This window comes from Erinaceus europaeus, chromosome 9 (genome assembly GCF_950295315.1).
Source record: "Erinaceus europaeus chromosome 9, mEriEur2.1, whole genome shotgun sequence".
Taxonomy (NCBI): Eukaryota; Metazoa; Chordata; class Mammalia; order Eulipotyphla; family Erinaceidae; genus Erinaceus; species Erinaceus europaeus.
The window spans coordinates 93,651,669-93,671,594 of record NC_080170.1 but is presented as its reverse complement, the minus strand read 5'-3'; the positions used below and the strand labels follow the sequence as shown (position 1 = coordinate 93,671,594).

Here is a 19,926-nt window from a genome sequence, read left to right as displayed (position 1 = left end):
ACTATTCTATAATTACAGTCACTTAAAAAAGTTCACAATTTATTCCTTTCAAGCCTTGGATTGGTATTTGACATTAAATATTAATTTCAGGATCAAAATTGTATTAACAATTTATCCATTACAATATACAAATCAAATAGGCACATACTTAAAGGTATGTTAATAGTTTAAAACTTCTGTAAAAGATTGTTTTAAATTGAGACTGCTATGAAAGAAATTCTGATTGTAGAATTTCAAATTATCCCAATTAAGATCAGAAATAAAAAGGGCAATTTCTTTGGAACTTTACTAAAGAGTTCAAATATAAAGATGTGAATTAATAACTAATTAGGTTACCTAAGCAACAAAGTATGAAGAGAGACCTTACAACCAAAAGTGAACATGAAGTGGTGAGCTGGACTTACACAGAAAGGACTGCGAGTGATGAAGCCAAAAATGATTTTAGATTTACTGAGACGTTTATGAAAATCTTCAACATTTTACTCCAGAATAAGAAGGCAAAGAAAACAAAAAATTTCTGAAACCAAAGTGAGTGGCATAATACTAGCAGACTACACAATAGAAGGATTATAGTAATAATGATGACTGGGCATTAAAATAAAAGTCTGATTTCTATATGTTTCCAACTTTTCTATGCAAGAAAATTGCCATTGGATTGAATATTATACAATGGCTACTTTCTGTTTTTTAAAAATGGTTAATCTCATGCTTGAGGTAAATTATATCCACAGATATGAAAAATCCAATAAATGTGCTAAACATTTGTAATTATAAAAAAGAAAAGTTAAATGAAAATAGGAGAATATCATAATTTGCAAAACAGATCCTGAAGATTAAGTGTCTGATATTAATCCTTGACAAAATACAGAGTTATAGGTAGATGGTGTCATAAGTCTATCACTAGATTTTAGGCAGCACTGAGACACACTTCTTAAGAAGGAAATGTCATTCTGTGCCTTCAAAGCACATGAGATTAACATCTCACACTCTACCTATACCTTTTACATTTCATTAAAAAAACCAACAATGGGGGTCAGGCAGTGGCGCAGTGGGTTAAGCACACGTGGCGCAAAGCGCAAGGACTGGCGTAGGGATCCCGGTTCGAGCCCCCGGCTCCCCACCTGCAGGGGAGTCGCTTCACAGGCAGTGAAGCAGGTCTGCAGGTGTCTATCTTTCTTTCCCCCTCTCTGTCTTCCCCTCCTCTCTCCATTTCTATCTGTCCTATCCAACAACGAACAACATCAACAATGGTAATAATAATAACCACAAGGAGGCTATGACAACAAGGGCAACAAAAAGGGGAAAAAATGGCCTCCAGGAGCGGTGGACTCATTGTGCAGGCACCGAGCCCAGCAATAACCCTGGAGGAAAAAAACAAAACAAAACAATGGGAGTCAGGCGATAGTGCAGCGGGTCAAGAGCACATGATGCAAAGTGCAAGGACCATCATAAGGATCCCGGTTCGAGCCCACGGCTCCCCACCTGCAGGGGAGTCACTTCACAGGTGGTGAAGCAGGTCTGCAGGTGTCTATCTTTCTCTCCCCGTCTGTCTTCCCCGCCTCTCTCCATTTCTCTCTGTCCTATCCAACAATGATGACATCAATAACAATAATAACTATAACAATAAAACAACAAGGGCAACAAAAGGGAATAAATAAAAATTAAAAAGTACAGAAACGCATATTAAAGTCACATTGAGACTCCACCTCATACTTGTGAAAAGTGGCCCTCATCAACAAAACAGGAAAGGGTAAGTGTTGGAGGATATGTGGAGAAAGAGGAACTCTACTACACTGCTGTTGGGAATGAAAATGGGTGCTACCCTTATGGAGAACAGTCAGAAAAATACTTAAACAAATACAAATGAAAACCTTAGGATCCAGCAATCTACTCTTAGGCATTTATCCAAAAGATATGAAAACACTAATTCAAAGGAATATATGCACTCCCATGTTCATGGCTATATTATTCACAAGAACCAAAATATGAAGGCAACCAAGATGTTTTTGACAGATGATATAAATATGTATAAAAAAATTATGGTGCATATACTCAACAGAACACTACTCAGCAATAGACATGATATTGTGTCTTTTAGGATAAAATGAATGGAACTGAAGGTCACTAGGCTTAGCAAAATAAGAAAGTGAAGGACAAGGAGTTGGGTGGTAGCGCAGCGGGTTAAGCGCACGTGGCACAAAACGCAAGGACCGGCGTAAGGATCCCGGTTCGAGCCCCCAGCTCCCCACCTGCAAGGGAGTCGCTTCACAGGCGGTGAAGCAGGTCTGCAGGTGTCTATCTTTCTCTCCCCCTCTCTGTCTTCCCCTCCTCTCTCCATTTCTCTCTGTCCTAGCCAACAACAATGATGACATCAATAACCACAACAATGTTAAACAATAAGGGCAACAAAAAAGGAAAATAAATAAATATAAAAAAAAATTTAAAAAAAGAAAGGTTAAAAAAAAGAAAGTGAAGAACAACTACTGCATTTCACTCATATGTGGATTACAGAGAATTGAAACTCATGTACTTGAAAAAAGAAATAGTCAATCCCTATCTAAGACCTTAGGAGACTATAGTGGTTATCACTATGGGGATTGAAGGGGCACAGATCTTTGGTGATTTGAGGAGGGGTGTGGAACTAAACCCCTTTTATCTTACAATTTTGTAATTTCACTATTAAATGACTAATAAAAATTAAATAAATGAACTTGCAAAGAAAACATATTAAAGTTAATTTATGTAAAAGATGTACCTTTTTTCATAAGAGAATCTTCCCTTTTTTCTTGTTTCAATGAGATATCAGTGTTGCTTTCATTTAAAACCTAACGAAACAAACATAATATAAAACTATACAAAGTTATAGGGCATGCAAGAAACATAAATGTCCTAGAAAAATACACCCACATCAAAGTAGAGAGATCACAATGTTGCAAAGGGTAGTTTATATGTATGTTATGAAGAGATATAGTCATATGTACTGGAGAAAATTAAACTGGTATGCAGCTCAAGGATGACTAAATTAGAACCGTCTTATTTATTCTATCATTTCTTTAAATGGATTTTTATGTGTCTACCAGTACTTACAAATATTTAAATAATACAGATCTTATATGGATGAATTTTTGATGTCTTCAACAAATGAGCCAAGGAAGTGAGCATGGAGTGAACATGGAGTCTCTACTCCGGTTGTTACAGAACAAAGTATGACAAAGTATTTAATGCCAGAATAATGAAACCTTAAGGAAAGTTGGAACCTGAGAGCCCAAAGCTTTTTTTTAAAAAAAAATTTATTATCATTATTTATTGAATAGAGACAGCCAGAAATCAAGAGGGTGATAGAGAGGGAAAGAGACAGAGAGACACCTGCAGCACTGCTTCACCACTCGGAAAACGTTCCCCCTGCAGGTGGGGACCGGGGGCTCAAACCCGGGTTCTTGTGTAATATGTGAGTTCAACAAGGTGTGCCACCACCTGGCCCCGAGCCCAAAGCTTAATGTGGGAAGTTATGGGGAGAAGACAAGTTCACTAGACAGTGAGTGATGGGTAATCTCACCTTTTAGGAGAATCCCTAGAAATCTGAATCAAAAAGATTTCAAGACTTTATGTTGAGCACAGGACCAGAAGAGTTTGTAGCACCTGCATGAAGAAGTGTATGTGTGATGCAGAGTGAGGGTTGGGGTGGGGGACTGAATTTGGAGGCTGAGGATAGTGTGTTTCATTTAGAAGCAATACATCACTTTGAGGATTTTTAAAGATCTATTCTGTAATGCTCACACTAAACATGTTTCTGTTTGGGGAGTGTACTTTAGAGAGAGAGGAAGAAAGGAAAGGAGAAGAGAGAAAAACTGATTATGCCCTTAAGGAAAACAGACCCAGAATGTAGCCATACCTATCTGATAAATCTGTGAAAAGATGGGAGCATAGGCTGTAAAACTAGAAAGTGGAAGGGCTGGGGAAAAAGCATAATAGTTATGCAAATGATTTAGATCCATGAGGCTTTGAGATCCCAGTTTTAGTCCCCAACACCACCACAAACCAAAGCATAACAGTGTACTAGTTAATGAAACAAACAAATAGAAAATAGAGAGGGCTGGGGGTGGGTGGTAAGGCAAAAACTATCTGTGTAACTTGATCTACAGATCCACAAACACATGTTGAGACAAAACTGTGTTACCCATTCCCATTATCTGGTAGAAAGTTAAATGTAAACATTTGTAGTCTATCAGTGAAAGAACTGTGAGAATGTTCATCATTGCAGCTTTCTACTTTACCCAAATGAAGAAAAGTTTTATTATAGTCAGTGAAAATAAATAAAGCTGAGTCTAAGCTATTTTGATCAATCTCAAAATATTTTATACACATTTTATAAATAAATCCATGTTCCAGGAAGTAATTAAATGTATATATATATGTATATATATATATATACACACTTTATTGGGAGGTTAACTGATTACTGTATAGTTGTTGACACATGGGTACAATTTCTCATCTCCATGTGACAGGAGTCAGCAATACACTCTCACCCCCAATTAATATCCTTTTCTATCATTATGCACTAGGACTCCCGAGGTCCCTCCTTCCCCAGAGTTCTTTGCTTTGGTGCAATTCACCAAACCCAGTCCAAGTTTTACTTTGTTTTCTTTCTTTCCTTTTTTTTATTAATTTCCACCCATGAGTTAAATCATTTGGTATTCATCTTACTCTTTTGACTTATCTCACTTAATATGATGCCTTCACTTGGAAGAAAACCAAATGCATATTTTTAAACTCCCAAATGCAAAAAAAAAACCCTTTAAAATATATATCTTTATTTCTAATGAAACACACAATTTAAAATTCTCTTTTAATATCCTGGTATATACAGAAAATCTACATGAGCTTTTGCCCTTTACTTTGAACCAAATATTGTTTGATCAGTTTATAAGCAGTATGGACTATTTTCCAAGCAGTGAATAGTAAAAGTGAGACTAATGATTTAGTGCTTTTCATTATAGCCACATTGTTATAATCCACATGCTTCTGCTCAAGTTGTGATCATTTTCTTTGGTAACTAACTCCTTGTGATGAAAATTAGACAACACAGAAGTGACTAAGATTAACATAATTGATAGTACTTGGTAGTGTTACTAATACAGTCTCTTGAAATTTATTGTTTTTTTCTTTTTTTAAAAAAAATTCTTTGCTTTGGTTTTGTTTTGCTGCAGTTTTTTCCAAGAGGGTTAGATAAGTTCTCACACCCAAGAGATGCTATTTGAACAAAGTTTTACCATCTCTATTGGAGATATTTCTTGCCTTTCCCACATCTTCTGATTCTTCAGGTTGAAATAATAAAATGTTTAAAAGATTTTGGATAAACAACTTAACAGTCTGCATTATTTACTTTAAGTAAGATTGTGTAAATATCTGAGTTCACATAATGCCTCCTTCTATCCAATGGTACTTGCAGCTTTGAAGGTATGTTATTTTCCAGACTGAGATAAGAGATACATATTTGCCTTCCTGATAGTTCCACTTGTGTGTTTTGATGCTATTTGCAAATATCTTTCATTTACCCTACACTTCATTTCATTACAGAAATGCATTCCTGTCACTTAGCCTTTCATACTCTGCAGTGAGGGCTCTTTACGAGCCCTAAGATTACCTCAGTCATGGAACAGTTAACACTTCCCACACAGTAAATGAGATTATAGTTAAGTCTTAACAAGGGGTTTTAAATACTTTAATTAAAGTTATGTTAATAATGAGGAGAGTGGGATTTACCAAGTCTCCAAGGTATGCCATGGATCAGCATAATACCTTACACTCAATTTCATGAAGTGACTATTTAAGAGGATAAATAAATCATAAATAAACTGTAAAAGAGAACATTCCACTATCATCTATGTAATGCTTACCTAATAGAATTGTTAAGAAAGCTTACAAACTAGAATGGCTTAACTTTATTGGGTTTCTTTCTTTCTGTATCTTTGCCTCTCTATCTCCATCCCAATCATCAGTTATTAGCATAAGGCATAAAAGTTAGCAAACAGGTAATTGCCTTCCTGCCAAATTCAATCCATTTCTGCCTTTACACTTCTGTAGTTTGCATTATATTCTAGGTCCCAGTCTTTCATTCAAAAATTGATCCAACTGAATGTAAATGATTCCTCTTGCTATAGACCATCTCTAAGACACTACCCCCTGATCAATAAACATTTTTAAATAAAAAAAAAATTGAAGGGCTGGGGAGATAGCATAGTGGTTATACAAAAAGTCTTTCATTCCTAAGGCTCTGAAGTCCCAGGATCAATCCTTAGAACCACCATAAGCCAACACTAAACAGTGCTCTGGTAAAATAATAATAGTAGTAGTAATAATAATAAATAATAATGAAAAAGAATAATTGAGGACTGGGAGATAGCCTAATAGTTATATAAAAAGACACTCATGCCTGAGACTCTGAGGTCTCAGATTTAATCTTCAGCACCACCGGAAACCAGAAATGCACAGTGCTCTGGCTTCTACTGTGGGTCAGGAATTGGTATGGTGAACAATACAAAGTCAAGGTCATATTCTAGGAAGGGATAAAAAAGGTATTAAATAAATAGAGGAGCTGTGTGGTGGCACACCCAGTAGAGTGTACATGTTTCAATGTGCATGGACCCCAGGGTTCAAGCCCCTAGTCCCCTGAGGTGGGATGGCTTTATGAGTAGTGAAGCAATACTACAGATGTCTCTTTCTCTCTTCCTATCTCTGACTTTACTCTCAATTTTCTTCTCTCTACTCAGAATCAAATAAAAATAGTTAAAAACAAAAAATAGATATGTAATATAGTATTCAGTAAAGAAAAACACCACAAATAAGAGTAAGTGAATAACTTCAATTCCTGAGTTGTCTCTCAGGGCCTCATGTTTTCATTCTTTATCTCCTAATCCTTTCTATTCACATTTCCAAAAATAAGCCAGACACTCTCCTCTATTAAGACCTTTGTCTTGTTTTTGTCTTTGGATTTATTTTCATAACTTTTTTATAATCTTTCCTCACTAAGTCTCTTCAGTTAAAGTCTTCCTTGCCCACTTTATTAAAACTGCATCATGCCCTGATCCCTGCCCCAAGACTTGACACGTCCGTCCTGTATCCCCTTCCTCTGTTTGAATATTCTCAGCAACATTATCTACCATGCAGCATATTTCATTTATCTTATCTATTATTTTATTTCCCCCCAAAAGGAAGAGCTACCAGGAGAAGGATATGGTCTATGTTTTTCCTGTTATATCCCCAATGTCTAGGACAGTAGCTGATGCTCAATATAGTCACAGAAGTAGAAAAAAAAAGTCATGAAAATACATGTATGTCATTGGAAGTGAGGGTAATGAAGTTCTGGTGTTATAAACAGCGAAAGAAAAAGACTGTGAAACAAAAAAGGAACGTAGGGTGCTAGGGATAATGGCTTAGAAGGAAGCCAGGCCCGGATATCCAGGGCCACAAAGAAGACTCTGGGATGGGTGGTGGGGGAGGATTCAGGTCCTGGAACATGATGGCAGAGGACCTAGTAGGGGGTTGTATTGTTATATGGAAAACTGGGAAATGTTATGCATGTACACACTATTGTACTTACTGTCGACTGCAGAACTGTAATTAATCCTCCAATAAAGAAAAAAAAAACTTTCAGAAAACCACGAGTTCTCCTTATGCTATAGGGAGAAAGAGGCTGCACACAGATAAGCTGTTCCAGGTCCCAGTTGTTCAGATCTGTGAGCCTCATGTCAGCTGAATCAGCTTTTGGCCTTTTTTTTTTTAAATAAAAATAAAATAATATTCCTTACCTCTCAAGATTCTTATGAGTCTTATCTCTTTTTACACACTATCCCTCCTACCTCTCCAAGTCCTTAGTACTAGATTTGTCTGCTTCTGGGATTACCTTATTTCATCCTCCTAACCCTCAAGTCTTCACATGCTCAGAGGATCAATCTCTAGTTTTTTTTCTCTTTGCTAAGTCATTTCACTGTTTTCATTCACTGCTCCTATCTACTGGTTCACTGGACTTGAAGACTGAATTTGACTTCTTTAGAATTACAGAAGAAGGGTCTTTTTTTAATTTATAGTATATAATATTCTTTTACTTATAGCAGAAATTAGTCCATTAATTCTCCTAACAGCTTTGAGAGGTGCAATTAAATAATAAACAAATTTATGTACTTATCCATATGCATATGTTGTAGAATTAAACTTCTTTCTGAGAAATGGTACCAGGATTTGGATTCTGCTTTGAAGTATTATGGATCCTTCAGGATCCCAACCCTACCTAGGTTACATAGATAAAAGGTTTGGCTATTGATAATAACAAAAACTATTTGTAGCTTACTATTAATAGATTTTTAGAGCAAGGATGAAATCGGTATATGTTCCAATAAGTAAAATTACTGGATGCATTGGATCAACCTTCTCGTGGTGCATCCCGTGAGTACCCATTCATTGGGGAAACTGACGATCCTTCCTAGCCGACTGAATCCACATGGATCCCAGTCACTTTCAAAGCCAGCAACAAGCAGCTCCTGACAGCTTTCAACCTGACTCTGTTGACTGGCTACGGGAGAAGGGCAAACGCTAGAAGAAAGAAGTAAAATTACTTGGGGGGGGGCACATAATAGCATCTCTGAAAGTAGGAAAGACATATGTAATCCATACATTTTTTTTTTTGCCTCCAGGGTTATTGTTGGAGCTTGGTGCCAGCACTATGAATTCACTGCTCCTGGTGGCCATTTTTTTTCCATTTTATTGGATAGGACAGAGAAAAATTGAGAGAGGAGGGAGAGATAGAGAGGGAAAGAGAGACTGGGTGGTGGTGCACCTGGTTAAGCGCACATGTTACAGTGCACAAAGACCTGGGTTTGAGTCCCTGGTCCCCACCTGCAAGGGGAAAGCTTTGCGAGTGGTGAAGCAGAGCTGCAGGTATCTCTCTGTCTCTCTCCCTTCCTATCAACCCCTTCTCTTCCAATTTCCAGCTGTCTCTGTTCAATAAATAAATAAAGATTAAAAAGGGAGAAAAGTTTTTAAAAATATAAAAGAGAAAGAGACACCTGTAGACCTGATTAACTGTTTATGAACCAACTGTCCTGCAGTTACATAATCTGGGGCTCGAACCTGGATCCTTGAGCAGGTCCTTGAGGTTTATACTACATGCACTTAACCTGGTGTACTACCACCTGGCTCCCCACACAGAAATATTTGAAAAGAATATTTTTTTGCTATTAAAAAGGATGCTTGCTAAGAATTACTAAAGTTATGTTCAGGTGGCTTAGTCATATTGAGAAAAGCTTTGAAAGCCTCATAAAGAATTTGTACTTTTTAAAAATAAAGACTTTTTTCCTTTTTAAAATTCATTTTATTTGATAGGATAGAGAGAAATTGAGAGGGGAGAGGGAGAAGGAAAGGAAAGGGAAGAGAGAGAAAAAGAAGGGAAGGGTGAGGGGGGAAGGGAGAGTGAGAGTGAGAGAGAGAAGCCTGCAAACCTGCTTCACCACTCAGAGCTTTCACCCTGAGGTGGGCACTGGGGACTTGAGTCTGAGTCCCTGCACATAATAACATGTGCACTCAATTGTTTGTGCCACCACCCTGTCCCATGAGTTTGTACTTTCAGTAAGTTTCTCAGAACCTGAGGAAAGGTTTTGAGAAGAAACAGTTAATTATCAAGATTTAACTTTTTAGAAATTAGCTGTCTAGTGATAACAGAGCTCTGCAGAAAATAGGGAAAACTAAAGATCAAAATCCAACTAGAGTGCTTCTGTCTGAAGACTGTAGTGCAAGGGAAGGAAAATTAGCATATTTTAGTAAGGTGTATCAAAGAAGAATCCATGGAAGCTGTTTTGAGATGACTATCTGGGACAAAGATAAAGTTAATCAGGGAGAATCTGCCTTAGTAAGCAAACTGAAGGTTTCAAGTTTTAGAAAGATACTCAAGTGTAAATGTCCTGAGATCAGTAGAAATAGTTGAAGGAAAGAAGAAAGGCCAGAGATCATAACGTTGATAGACTAGTGTAGGCATGAGGGTGATAGAAAAAACAAAACAAAACAAAACATTTTTAACAGGTTCATTGATGACTTAAGAAAAGATGGAAAAAGTGAGAGGCTGTCTTGCTGCTGTGAGCATTCTCTATCAAAGCCTTCCCCAAATAAGACCAGTCCATGGACTCTGAGCTCCTGACTGGACTTGCACCACCTGCCGCTGTGGCGTGGACAGACTGGAGCCAACACACACAAGCAAAACACTCGCCTTGAGAGGTGCAACCTCACACTGAAAATGCACACGAGGTACCAAGAAGCTGCAGAAAACCCAGGAAGCAGAAGACAGACAGACAAATATCCTCAGATCAAGATTTGACACCTAAATTATGATTGAGTACCCCCCCCAAAAAAAGAGGGGAAAAATAACTCCTGGGGACAGTTGAGTACTGGCCCCATAAAGCAGAATGAGAACAATATGCAGACAGTGAATCTTAAACCTTGGTCAAAATGCTGAATATTAATTAGTACGATGCATTTTTTTATTGATTGAAATTCTCATACCTGGATATTTGTGTACTTGTGTATTACTACTGACTGTGTAGAATGGGGTGGGTGAGTTGATTGAGGGATGGGATCTGAAGATGAATGATAATGTCTTAAGGAAATGTCTTAAGAGTATTAGTTAAGGAAAGTGAGTAACTATGGTTCAAGGTGACTACTTCCTGTCAATGTGACCTTGAGCAAATTTATTTTCCTCATCTGTACTATGGGGATAAAAAGGGTATCTCTCATGAGAGTGTTTTATAGATGTGTATAATGGGGAGAGGAGAAATCCTACCCATATCTCACCAGCTGTGGTATAAAATATTAATCTCCCAGTAAAATTATTTTTAAAATACCCCTCACATTATTAAAAGGGTTATATGACTGGTGCAAAATACAATCTGAATTTCATCATGGCTACACAGGAGGAAGAAAGGTCGACTCCACTACAACATACATGTACAGATACAGCCAATAAAGTTTCAGGGAAAAAACGCGATGTATGGAGACAGAGATATTAACTGTGGATCACACTAGTTAGCCTGAAATAGTGAACTGACCTGTATCTGGTGCTAACAAGACTGTGAAAAATAATGAAGGAATTTGCTGAGTGCAAACTGATCGTCCTGTACATAACATCTCAAAAGGTCCAACTGGGAGGCTGTCTAGGGCATTTTGAAAAGGATTAAGGTGTCCTTTATAAAGTCTTATTATTTTCATGACAGGTTTTTAATCTCTAGAAAATGCCTGGAGTTGTAACTGAATCCCAGTTGGAGATTTCCACAGCTCCAAATGACTGGCAATGCAAGGTCTTACCAAGAACACACTCATTGCACGAACTCTGAAATGTTCTGTGTTGGCTAAAAGGCCGACCATAAATTAATATCAAAAGGGGGAAAAAGACGACAGAAGTGACAGCAACAAAGTTAATGATCAGAAGCAACTGGAGATAAGGAAAATGAAGCCCAACACCACATGAATGATTTGGAAGGATATTACATGTGAAACACTTGCATAGAACAAAGAAATAATTTTTTAGTGACTAGAAAATAAGTATTGTCTTGCTGGGAAGAGAAAAATAAAAGACATTCATGTCGTCGTCTTTTAATAGCGTCAGTAGACCACAGGCCTTGTAGAAAAAGAAATGAGAAAAGTATTCCATCAAAGATTAAACAGGAGTTTGTTGTTAACACTGAGAAACAGCAGATGAGGTGACTTTGGAGAATTAATTAATTAATGGCTGAATTAATCAGCTGTGGTTAGATTCAATATAAGCCTACAAACAATCAGTACAAGCATCATTTCACTTGGAATTATACAACTTTCAGAACAAGTACCAGAGTGAAGTGCCTTTCTACGAAAAGTTCTTTCAAAAGGTAGTCAGACTGACATTATTAATACAGCAAAAAAAAAAAAAAAAAGTGATGATCAGAATGTAGCCATTTTTCCTACACTATGGTAATACATTCACAGGAAACATAGGTAGGCATGTAGAATTATCCTGGACCAGTGTCCTTTTAAATTTGTAATCACACTGGTAATACCACTCCAGGCATCTTTTCTTCAGTAGTACAGACAAATAATTTGCCAAGGACTGTCCGTAATTGGCCAGTCCATGCAGAAGTCATAAAGGTGGGGGGATTGCACAGTGTAAGTCATTGTGTGTTTTCTTACTAGACTCAAGATATATTTACCTTTTAAATTACTAAACTGCAACTGTACCATTATCTTATGGTATTACTCAGCAGTCTCATGACATTGGATAACTTGAAATTAGGTAAGAGGTCTTGGGAGATAGCATAATGGTTATGCAAAAGGTTTTTATGCTTGACGCTCTGAGGTTCCAGGTTAAATCCCTGGCACCACCAGAAATCAGAGCTAACCAGCGTTCTGATCTCTCTGTCTTTCTCTCACACACACAATTAAAATAATTATTTTACTAAAAAGAGGAATTATTCATGTGAGATGAACTTTCTTTGTGTCATGTAAGTACAGCCAGTCTAAGGTTTTTACCCCTAGAATTAAAACCATGAGCTTCAGGAAATTCACTGAACTAAAGTAGAATTCAACAAAATGCAAACAAATTTGTTACATGGGGTGGAGATTGTTTTGCATGATAGCTAACTGTTTCTTCTTAAGTGACAATCTCTCACATCCCTGTTAGCCTCCAGAAACTTCCTTAAATGTGAAAGACACAGGGTTCAAATGAAAGAACATGTGCAAAGGCTGGGTGGGGGTGTACCTGGTAGTGTGCACTGGAGTTCAAGCTCCCCATCCTCACCTACAGAGGGGAAGCTTCACCAACAGTTGAGCAGTGCTGTCGCTGTCTCTCTTCTACTCCTCTCCCTTTCCTTTACCTCTCTACTTCTGTCTTCATCAAAAACATCTTTTAAAAAATTAGAAGAAAAAAAAGGCCAGTGGGAACAGTGAAGTTGTTGTGCAGGCACTTAGCACCAGCAGTAACCCTGGTGGTAAATAAATAAATAAATAAATAAATAAATAAATAATGTGTGCAAACACAATACACTCACAGACTAGTATCAGATACAAGCAATATTGAAAGATAATGAGAGCTAAGAAAAATCTTTTGTGTAATTTGTGAATTTAAGGATGTAGACAGACAAGAAAACATTCAAGGAGCAATTATTTTCTACTTGAATTACTGCACTACAGCGAAACAGAGAAACTGATGTGCATCTCTTGATAATACATAGTTAGCCAACTTAATTAGACACCAGGAGGTCAAAAGCAGACTTCCTGCTGATTACAATGAAACAAGTCATGCCACACACATATATATAAGTAATGTAAGAAAACATAAACTATTACATAAAAGGATAACACCTTCAACATAAGTGTTGTACATACTTTATAAAAAAGTACCTGCAAAGTGCTGTATTTGGATAACAGAAAGGTGACAAAAAAATAATGACTACATAAAAACTATGCAAAGACTTGGAAGATTTTACAAATCATTTTGTGACTATTACTATTTTTTAGTCTTTTGCTTTTTAATCTTTTATTTATTTATTATTTGATAGAGACAAAGAAAAATTGAGAGGAGAGGGGTATAGCTAGGAAAAGAGACAGAGAGATACCTGCAGCCCTGCTTCACTATTTGTGAAGTTTTTCTGCAGGTGGGGACCAGAGGTTTTGAACCTGTGTTCTTGTGCACTGTAATGTGTATGCGCCACCACCTGGCCCCTTGACTACTACTATTCACTGGTACAGCTATATCACATTTTGATTAAAGAGGTTAAAAAAAAAAAAAAAAGGCTGGGTCAACCTACTCTGCCACTCAAGGAAGACTGGTCCTGAAATGAGTGCAGCCTAGAATGTTCCTAGCTGTGACCATAGAGTGTGAGTCTGGACTGACAGGGACTCAGAGGCTATATAGACTCCTGTGCTAAGTAGGAATATATATGGACCCTAGGTCAGATCAATGGGGTCTACAGATAATGGTATTTATTTATTTTTCCTTATATTTGGGACCTGCTCTCCAACCTAATCCAACCTTATAGTCCCTATTCTCAACACTGACCCCATTGCCCCAGAGAAGGCAATTACTACTAAAGTCACAGGCCACATGGATCATACCTAAAATAGGCTTCCTAGCTGTTTCCCATAGGAAGACCCCTAGTTTCATCTGCTCTATTCCTACCTTGGGGTTCCTGTTCATTGCCTTTCCGCCACCAAGTTGCAGATGCTACTATGATGCCATCCTGACCTCCCCAGGCAGATAACTTCACCATTGTCTCCTGGAATCTCACCTCTCCAGAGCCCTGCCCCACTAGAGAAAGACAGAAACAGGCTGGGGGTATGGATCAACCTGCCAACATCCATGTCCATCGGAGAAGCAATTATAGAAGCCAAACCTTCCACCTTCTGCCCCCATGAACAGTTTTTATCCATATTCCCAGAGAGGGATGAACAATAGAAAAGCTTCCAGTGGAGGGGGTGGGACATGAAACTCTGGTAGTGGAAACTGTATGGAATTGTACCCCCTTTACCTTACAATCATATTAATCATTATTAAATCACTAATAAAAAATAGGCAACCCATATCTGAGACTGTGGGAGAATTATGGTGGCTATTATTGGGATCTGGTGGTTGGGGTCATAGATCCTGGTGATGAGAGTGATGCAGCACTATAATTCTATTATCATATAATCTTCTAAATCACTTTCAGGAGGAAAAGAGATTCAATACTTCAAGTTATTAAGCAGCCTAGATTTTCATACTGAGTATAATTTTTAATTTAAGTAATATTTATAAGGTGATTGAATTCTGACAGAGTTTACATTGTTTAAGTAGTTCTAATTTTTTTATATTTTATTTTCATTTTACTAGTGATTGACAAAATTACAAAATAATAGGGATACAATTCCACACTGCTCCCACCACCAGAATTCTGTGTCCCCATTCCCTCCACTGAAAATTGCATTGATTCTCCCATGGTTACAAATATGAGTTGATTATTACTTCTTTTTTTTTATTATTACTTCTATAACTATCAATCTATCTATATTATATTTTTCTATGGCCCTGCCTTCTCTTCTATTTTAAGTCACTGCTACAACTATTACTACTACTTAATGCCTTTTTTTTCTTTTGTTTTTTAAATTTTTAAAATTTATTTATTGGGGAACTAATGTTTTACATTCAACAGTAAATACAACAGTTTGTACATGCATAACATTTCTCAGTTTTCCATATAACAATACAACCCCCATTAAAATTTTTTATTGGTGATTTAATAATGGTTAACAAGATTGTAAGATAACAAGGTTACAATTCCACACAATTCCTACCACCAAAGTCCCATGTCCCATCCTCTCCACTAGAGGCTTCCCTATTCTTTAACCCTTTCTGGGAGTATGGACCAAAATAATTTATTGGGTGCAGAAGGTGGAAGGTCCCTAAATTTGCTGCAATCTCAGGCCTAAATTTGCTATAGCCTCAGGCTTGATCAAAATCATTTGGTCCTGTCACTGTCTAAGACATCATTATTAATAAACGCCTTAAAATTGCACAAAGCATGGTAAGATCAAGTTAATTTTAATCATTGGGTTATCAAAGAAAATAAGCTTGTGACTAATTTGGTTATAATAATAATAATTGCCATTATTGATCAAGAGAAGATAAGGAAGTTTTCCCTTCTATTTTAAAATCTGTATTTTTCCTTGTCCTGGAACCTCTGGGGAATTGCTTGTATAGTTTGATATCTGTTCTCCTGATCCAGTTCCCCATTATTCTGCCACTGTTGGTCTCAACTGAATCAGTACTACCTGTGCCACCATACTAAATCATGCTGTGACTGCCTTTTTGCTGCAGATTATCTCTAGAAAAGCCAAGCTCTCAAATTCTTTTGCTCAGGGAAATATTTCCTAACATACGGGACTATCCAACTCTATTTTAGCTTGTACATTTCCAGCATAGTTACAGATCCTATATATAGGGTAGACCCTACGGTACTGTGAACATGTATTCATATCCCTGTAACTTAGGGGCAATTCTATACTTATAAGTAAAAGTGCTTAATAGTCCTCTGTGGTTAGACTTAGACCTAATAAGTTTGACAACCTAGGAGAATAGCACTATGAATTCTTCAATATAGTATTTATTACTTAGCCCTAGACATTCTTCCTCTCCTATCCCTACTTCACTTCCCTCATTTACTCTTGCTATTTAACTATACAAGAGATAGTTAATAAGGTTTATTTTTCCATAATTTTTTTAAAAGAAATGGACACATTCTTTTAAATTTTTTTTCTTTGTTTAAATATTTATCCCCTTTTGTTGCCCTTGCTTTATTGCTGCAGTTGTTGTTATTTATGTTGTCGTTATTGGATAGGACAGAGAGAAATGGAGAGAGGAGGGGAAGACAGATAGAGGGAGAGAAAGACAGACACCTGCAGACCTGCTTCACTGCCTGTGAAGCGACTCCCCTATAGGTGGAGAGCCGAGGCCTCAAACCGGGATCCTTACGCTGGACCTTGTGCTTTGCGCCACCTGCGCTTAACCCGCTGTGCTACTGCCCGACTCCCTATTTTTCCATCTTTTAATCTCTTCTGACAGGAAATCAACATTACTGCTACCACTTGCCAACAATCAGGTGGTAGTGCCCCGGTTGAGTACACATGTCATAATGTGCAAGGACCTGGGTTGGAGCCCCTGATCCCCACTTGCAGGGGGAAAGTTTTGCGAGTGGTGAAGCAGTGTTGCAGGTGTCTTTCTCTTTCCCTGTGACCCCCATTCCCTACCAATTTCTGGCTGTCCCTATCTAATAAATAAAGATAATAAAAAAATTTTTAAAAAGAAGAAACACTGTATACTATAGCCACAGATATTGTGGCAAAATACATATGCATGCATATATATATACATACACATGTCTATCTCTCTCTCTCTCTTTCCATATATATATATATATATATATATATATATATATATATATCATGTATAGGATAATTGCTGTCTCTAAGACAGCTTCATTATAATTATCAAAAAAAGTAAATGCCAAAAACTTGGAGTTAACTTAAACTCCACTAAAATCCTAGGTCAATTTCCTCCCTAACTCAAAGCCAGACTCTGTAAATCTAATACCAGCTTGGATCTAACAAATGACATCAAGGCCTTACCAACTGGAAGAAAGTTTAAGCTTATCATACAAAGAACTGAAACACATCAACTTGAAAAAAATATATATATAGTCAACTCTTATCTATGAACTTGAGAGAACTATCGTCACATTTGGAAGACTCAATGAAGGACACAGAGCTTTGGTGGTGGGAGTGGTGTGAAATTATATCTCTATTATCTTAATCTTGTAAATCACTATTAAATAACTAATAAAATATATTTTAAAATATTAAATATATTTATTTAAAGTACACTGACACATTATTTTTTATGTCTTCTTTTTCTTACATATGGGTTCACACATTTTTCATGCTTATCATTTCAACTCCCTTTCTATGAACTGTCAGTTTATGTCCTTTACCCATTTTCTGATATCTTTTTCTCATTTATTTATATAAATCTTTATCCTTATACAGTAGAGAAAACAAGCCTTTTTTCCTGCAGTATGCAATTAAACATTTTTCATTACACAAAACAAATAGCAATCATCCAAGTGATTATAATTATTTTCCTCTAGATTAAAGTTTATCTGTAAATTTCTTAAAAATCAAGGTAAAAATGAATAGTAGTTATAATAAAATTTAGATTCTTATAAAACAGACTTTTCCTGACATTAATTCTAATATCTAAATGGACTTTTGAGCATAATGCAAATTACCCTATATAACATAATGAGTAATGTCTTTAACATGGCTTCATGGGTAAAATCTCAAACGGTCTGTCTTCAAGCTAATTCTTTCTAAAAGAAATTAGGATCAAAGCAGAAAGGTAGAAATCTAGCTCTCTGATATTTATAAAAATATAATGTTGGAGAGTAAATGAAAAAATATTTTAAATAAACAGACTTCTCTCAACATGACTATGACAGACTTAGTTTAAGTCAATTCAAAATCATACTCTTGTGAGAATCAATATTATAAATTACAAAGAGGTTCATAAGTTTTGGATTTTGAAACATATTTCAAGTTACTTATCATATACACATTTATGTATATATATATTTGTTTACATAATACATATTTGTTTACAGTTTATATGCATGTGTATATGTGTATTCATGCACATGTTTACACATGTAAATGATATATTTGGCACATATAATTTAGATATTACCAAAATATTATAAAGCTTTCTCACCCTTATAAGTAAAGTGAAAAGCATAATGGACTAAAAGTTAAGAAGATCCCAGTTTTATTTTCACTTGTATATGTAACCTTGAGCAAGTAATTTAACTTTTCAGAGTTTTTTTTTTCCTTAGCTAAAACTTGGTTATTCAGTGGGATGTTTCAGTTACTTTGAAGTACGCATGAAAAGTATTTCTGGGAATCCTCTAATCTTTACTAATGATAGCCCTAGGTATCATTTAGTTGGTAAAGTTCATCCTACCAGGATTATATCAGGATATCCATTGCTGGTTTCAACTTCAGTCAAAGTCTTACGTCCCTGAATACAGGCTTGACTTTCTTTCCTTTTCATTTCCCAAGAACAGGCCTATGGCAAGGTATTAACAAAAACACACAAGAATCAGTAGTCATTAATGATATACATTAAGCTACCTCTTTCTTTCCTTCATTTAACTTCTATTTACACTTCTCTAAGATAAACATAAAAATTCAGTTTCTGTTTTTTTCTCTAGAGAATTATATGATTGAATAAGAATACATATATATCATCATCATCATCATCAGTCATCATAATCAGTATCATCATCACTGAGTCTTCCCTGCTCCAGGATAACTTAGGTATAGTTATCCTCTGAAGTAAAAAATTTCTTACCTTTCTATGAGTTACCATCCCATCTATCTCTATTTCTTCACCTTCCACTTGCTAATAAATCCATTCTAATCTGATTTCTACTTCCTTCAGCCCAGTAACATCAACAAAAGTTCTTCCTAAGGTCATCCCTATTACTTCTTAAGTCATTAAGATATATATATATATATATATATATATAGCCTTTCGCTTATTTCATTGAACTATTAACTGTCTCTCCATCTCTCTTTTTTCCCCTTTATTGGAGGGGATTAATGGTTTATAGTCAACAGTAAATATAGTACTTTGTATATGTGTAACACTTCTCAGTTTTCTATATAACAATTCAATCCCCTCTAGGTCCTCTGCCATCATGTTCCAGGACCTGAACCTTCCTTCCCACCCCAGAGTCCCTTACTTTGGTACAATACACCAAAGTATTTTCTCATTTTTCAGTTTCTCAGCCACTCATCTGTTGTTGGACACCTGGTTGCTTCCAGGTTTTGGCTATTACAAATTGTATTGCTATGAAATGACTGTCTCTTCATGAACTATCTTCTATCTTTGCATTTTCACTATCAAAGATAATTTTTTCCTGGTTTCCCTTTTTATTGCTCTATCCCTTCATAATCGCTTGTGTACATTTATCAACTCACAGTCACACACAAAGCTTAACTTTCTTAAATGTCTATATTGTATTTTTCTTATAAATAAATATAAATTTTTCATATTTAAAAGATGTTTTTTAAGATTTATGAAGGAAAAGAGAGAGAGTAACATTCTGGCACATGCACTGTCAGAGACAGAACTCAAAACCTCAAGCTTGAGGGTCCGACACCTGTTTATTTATCTTATAAAAATCCCCACTAGGGGGCCAGGTTAAGTGCACATAGGGAGAAGCTCTAGGACCTGATCAAGGATCCTGGTTCCATCCTCTGGTTCCCCACCTGCAGGGGTTCGCTTCACAAGTAGTGAAGCAAGTCTGCAGGTATCTGTCT

At 36.4% G+C, this 19,926-nt stretch overlaps 1 protein-coding gene across 1 annotated transcript in view; it reads right to left on the bottom strand.

Annotated features, from left to right (window-relative positions):
• MORC1 (MORC family CW-type zinc finger 1) overlaps positions 1-19,926 on the bottom strand; it is a 167,818-nt gene that overhangs the window by 30,754 nt on the left and 117,138 nt on the right. Inside the window, exons 20-21 of the mRNA XM_060197115.1 lie at positions 18,563-18,667; positions 2,756-2,825 (exon numbers count right to left, since the gene is read on the bottom strand). Coding sequence (XP_060053098.1) covers positions 2,756-2,825; positions 18,563-18,667 — 175 coding nt within the window. The remainder of the gene's footprint in view (positions 1-2,755; positions 2,826-18,562; positions 18,668-19,926) is intronic.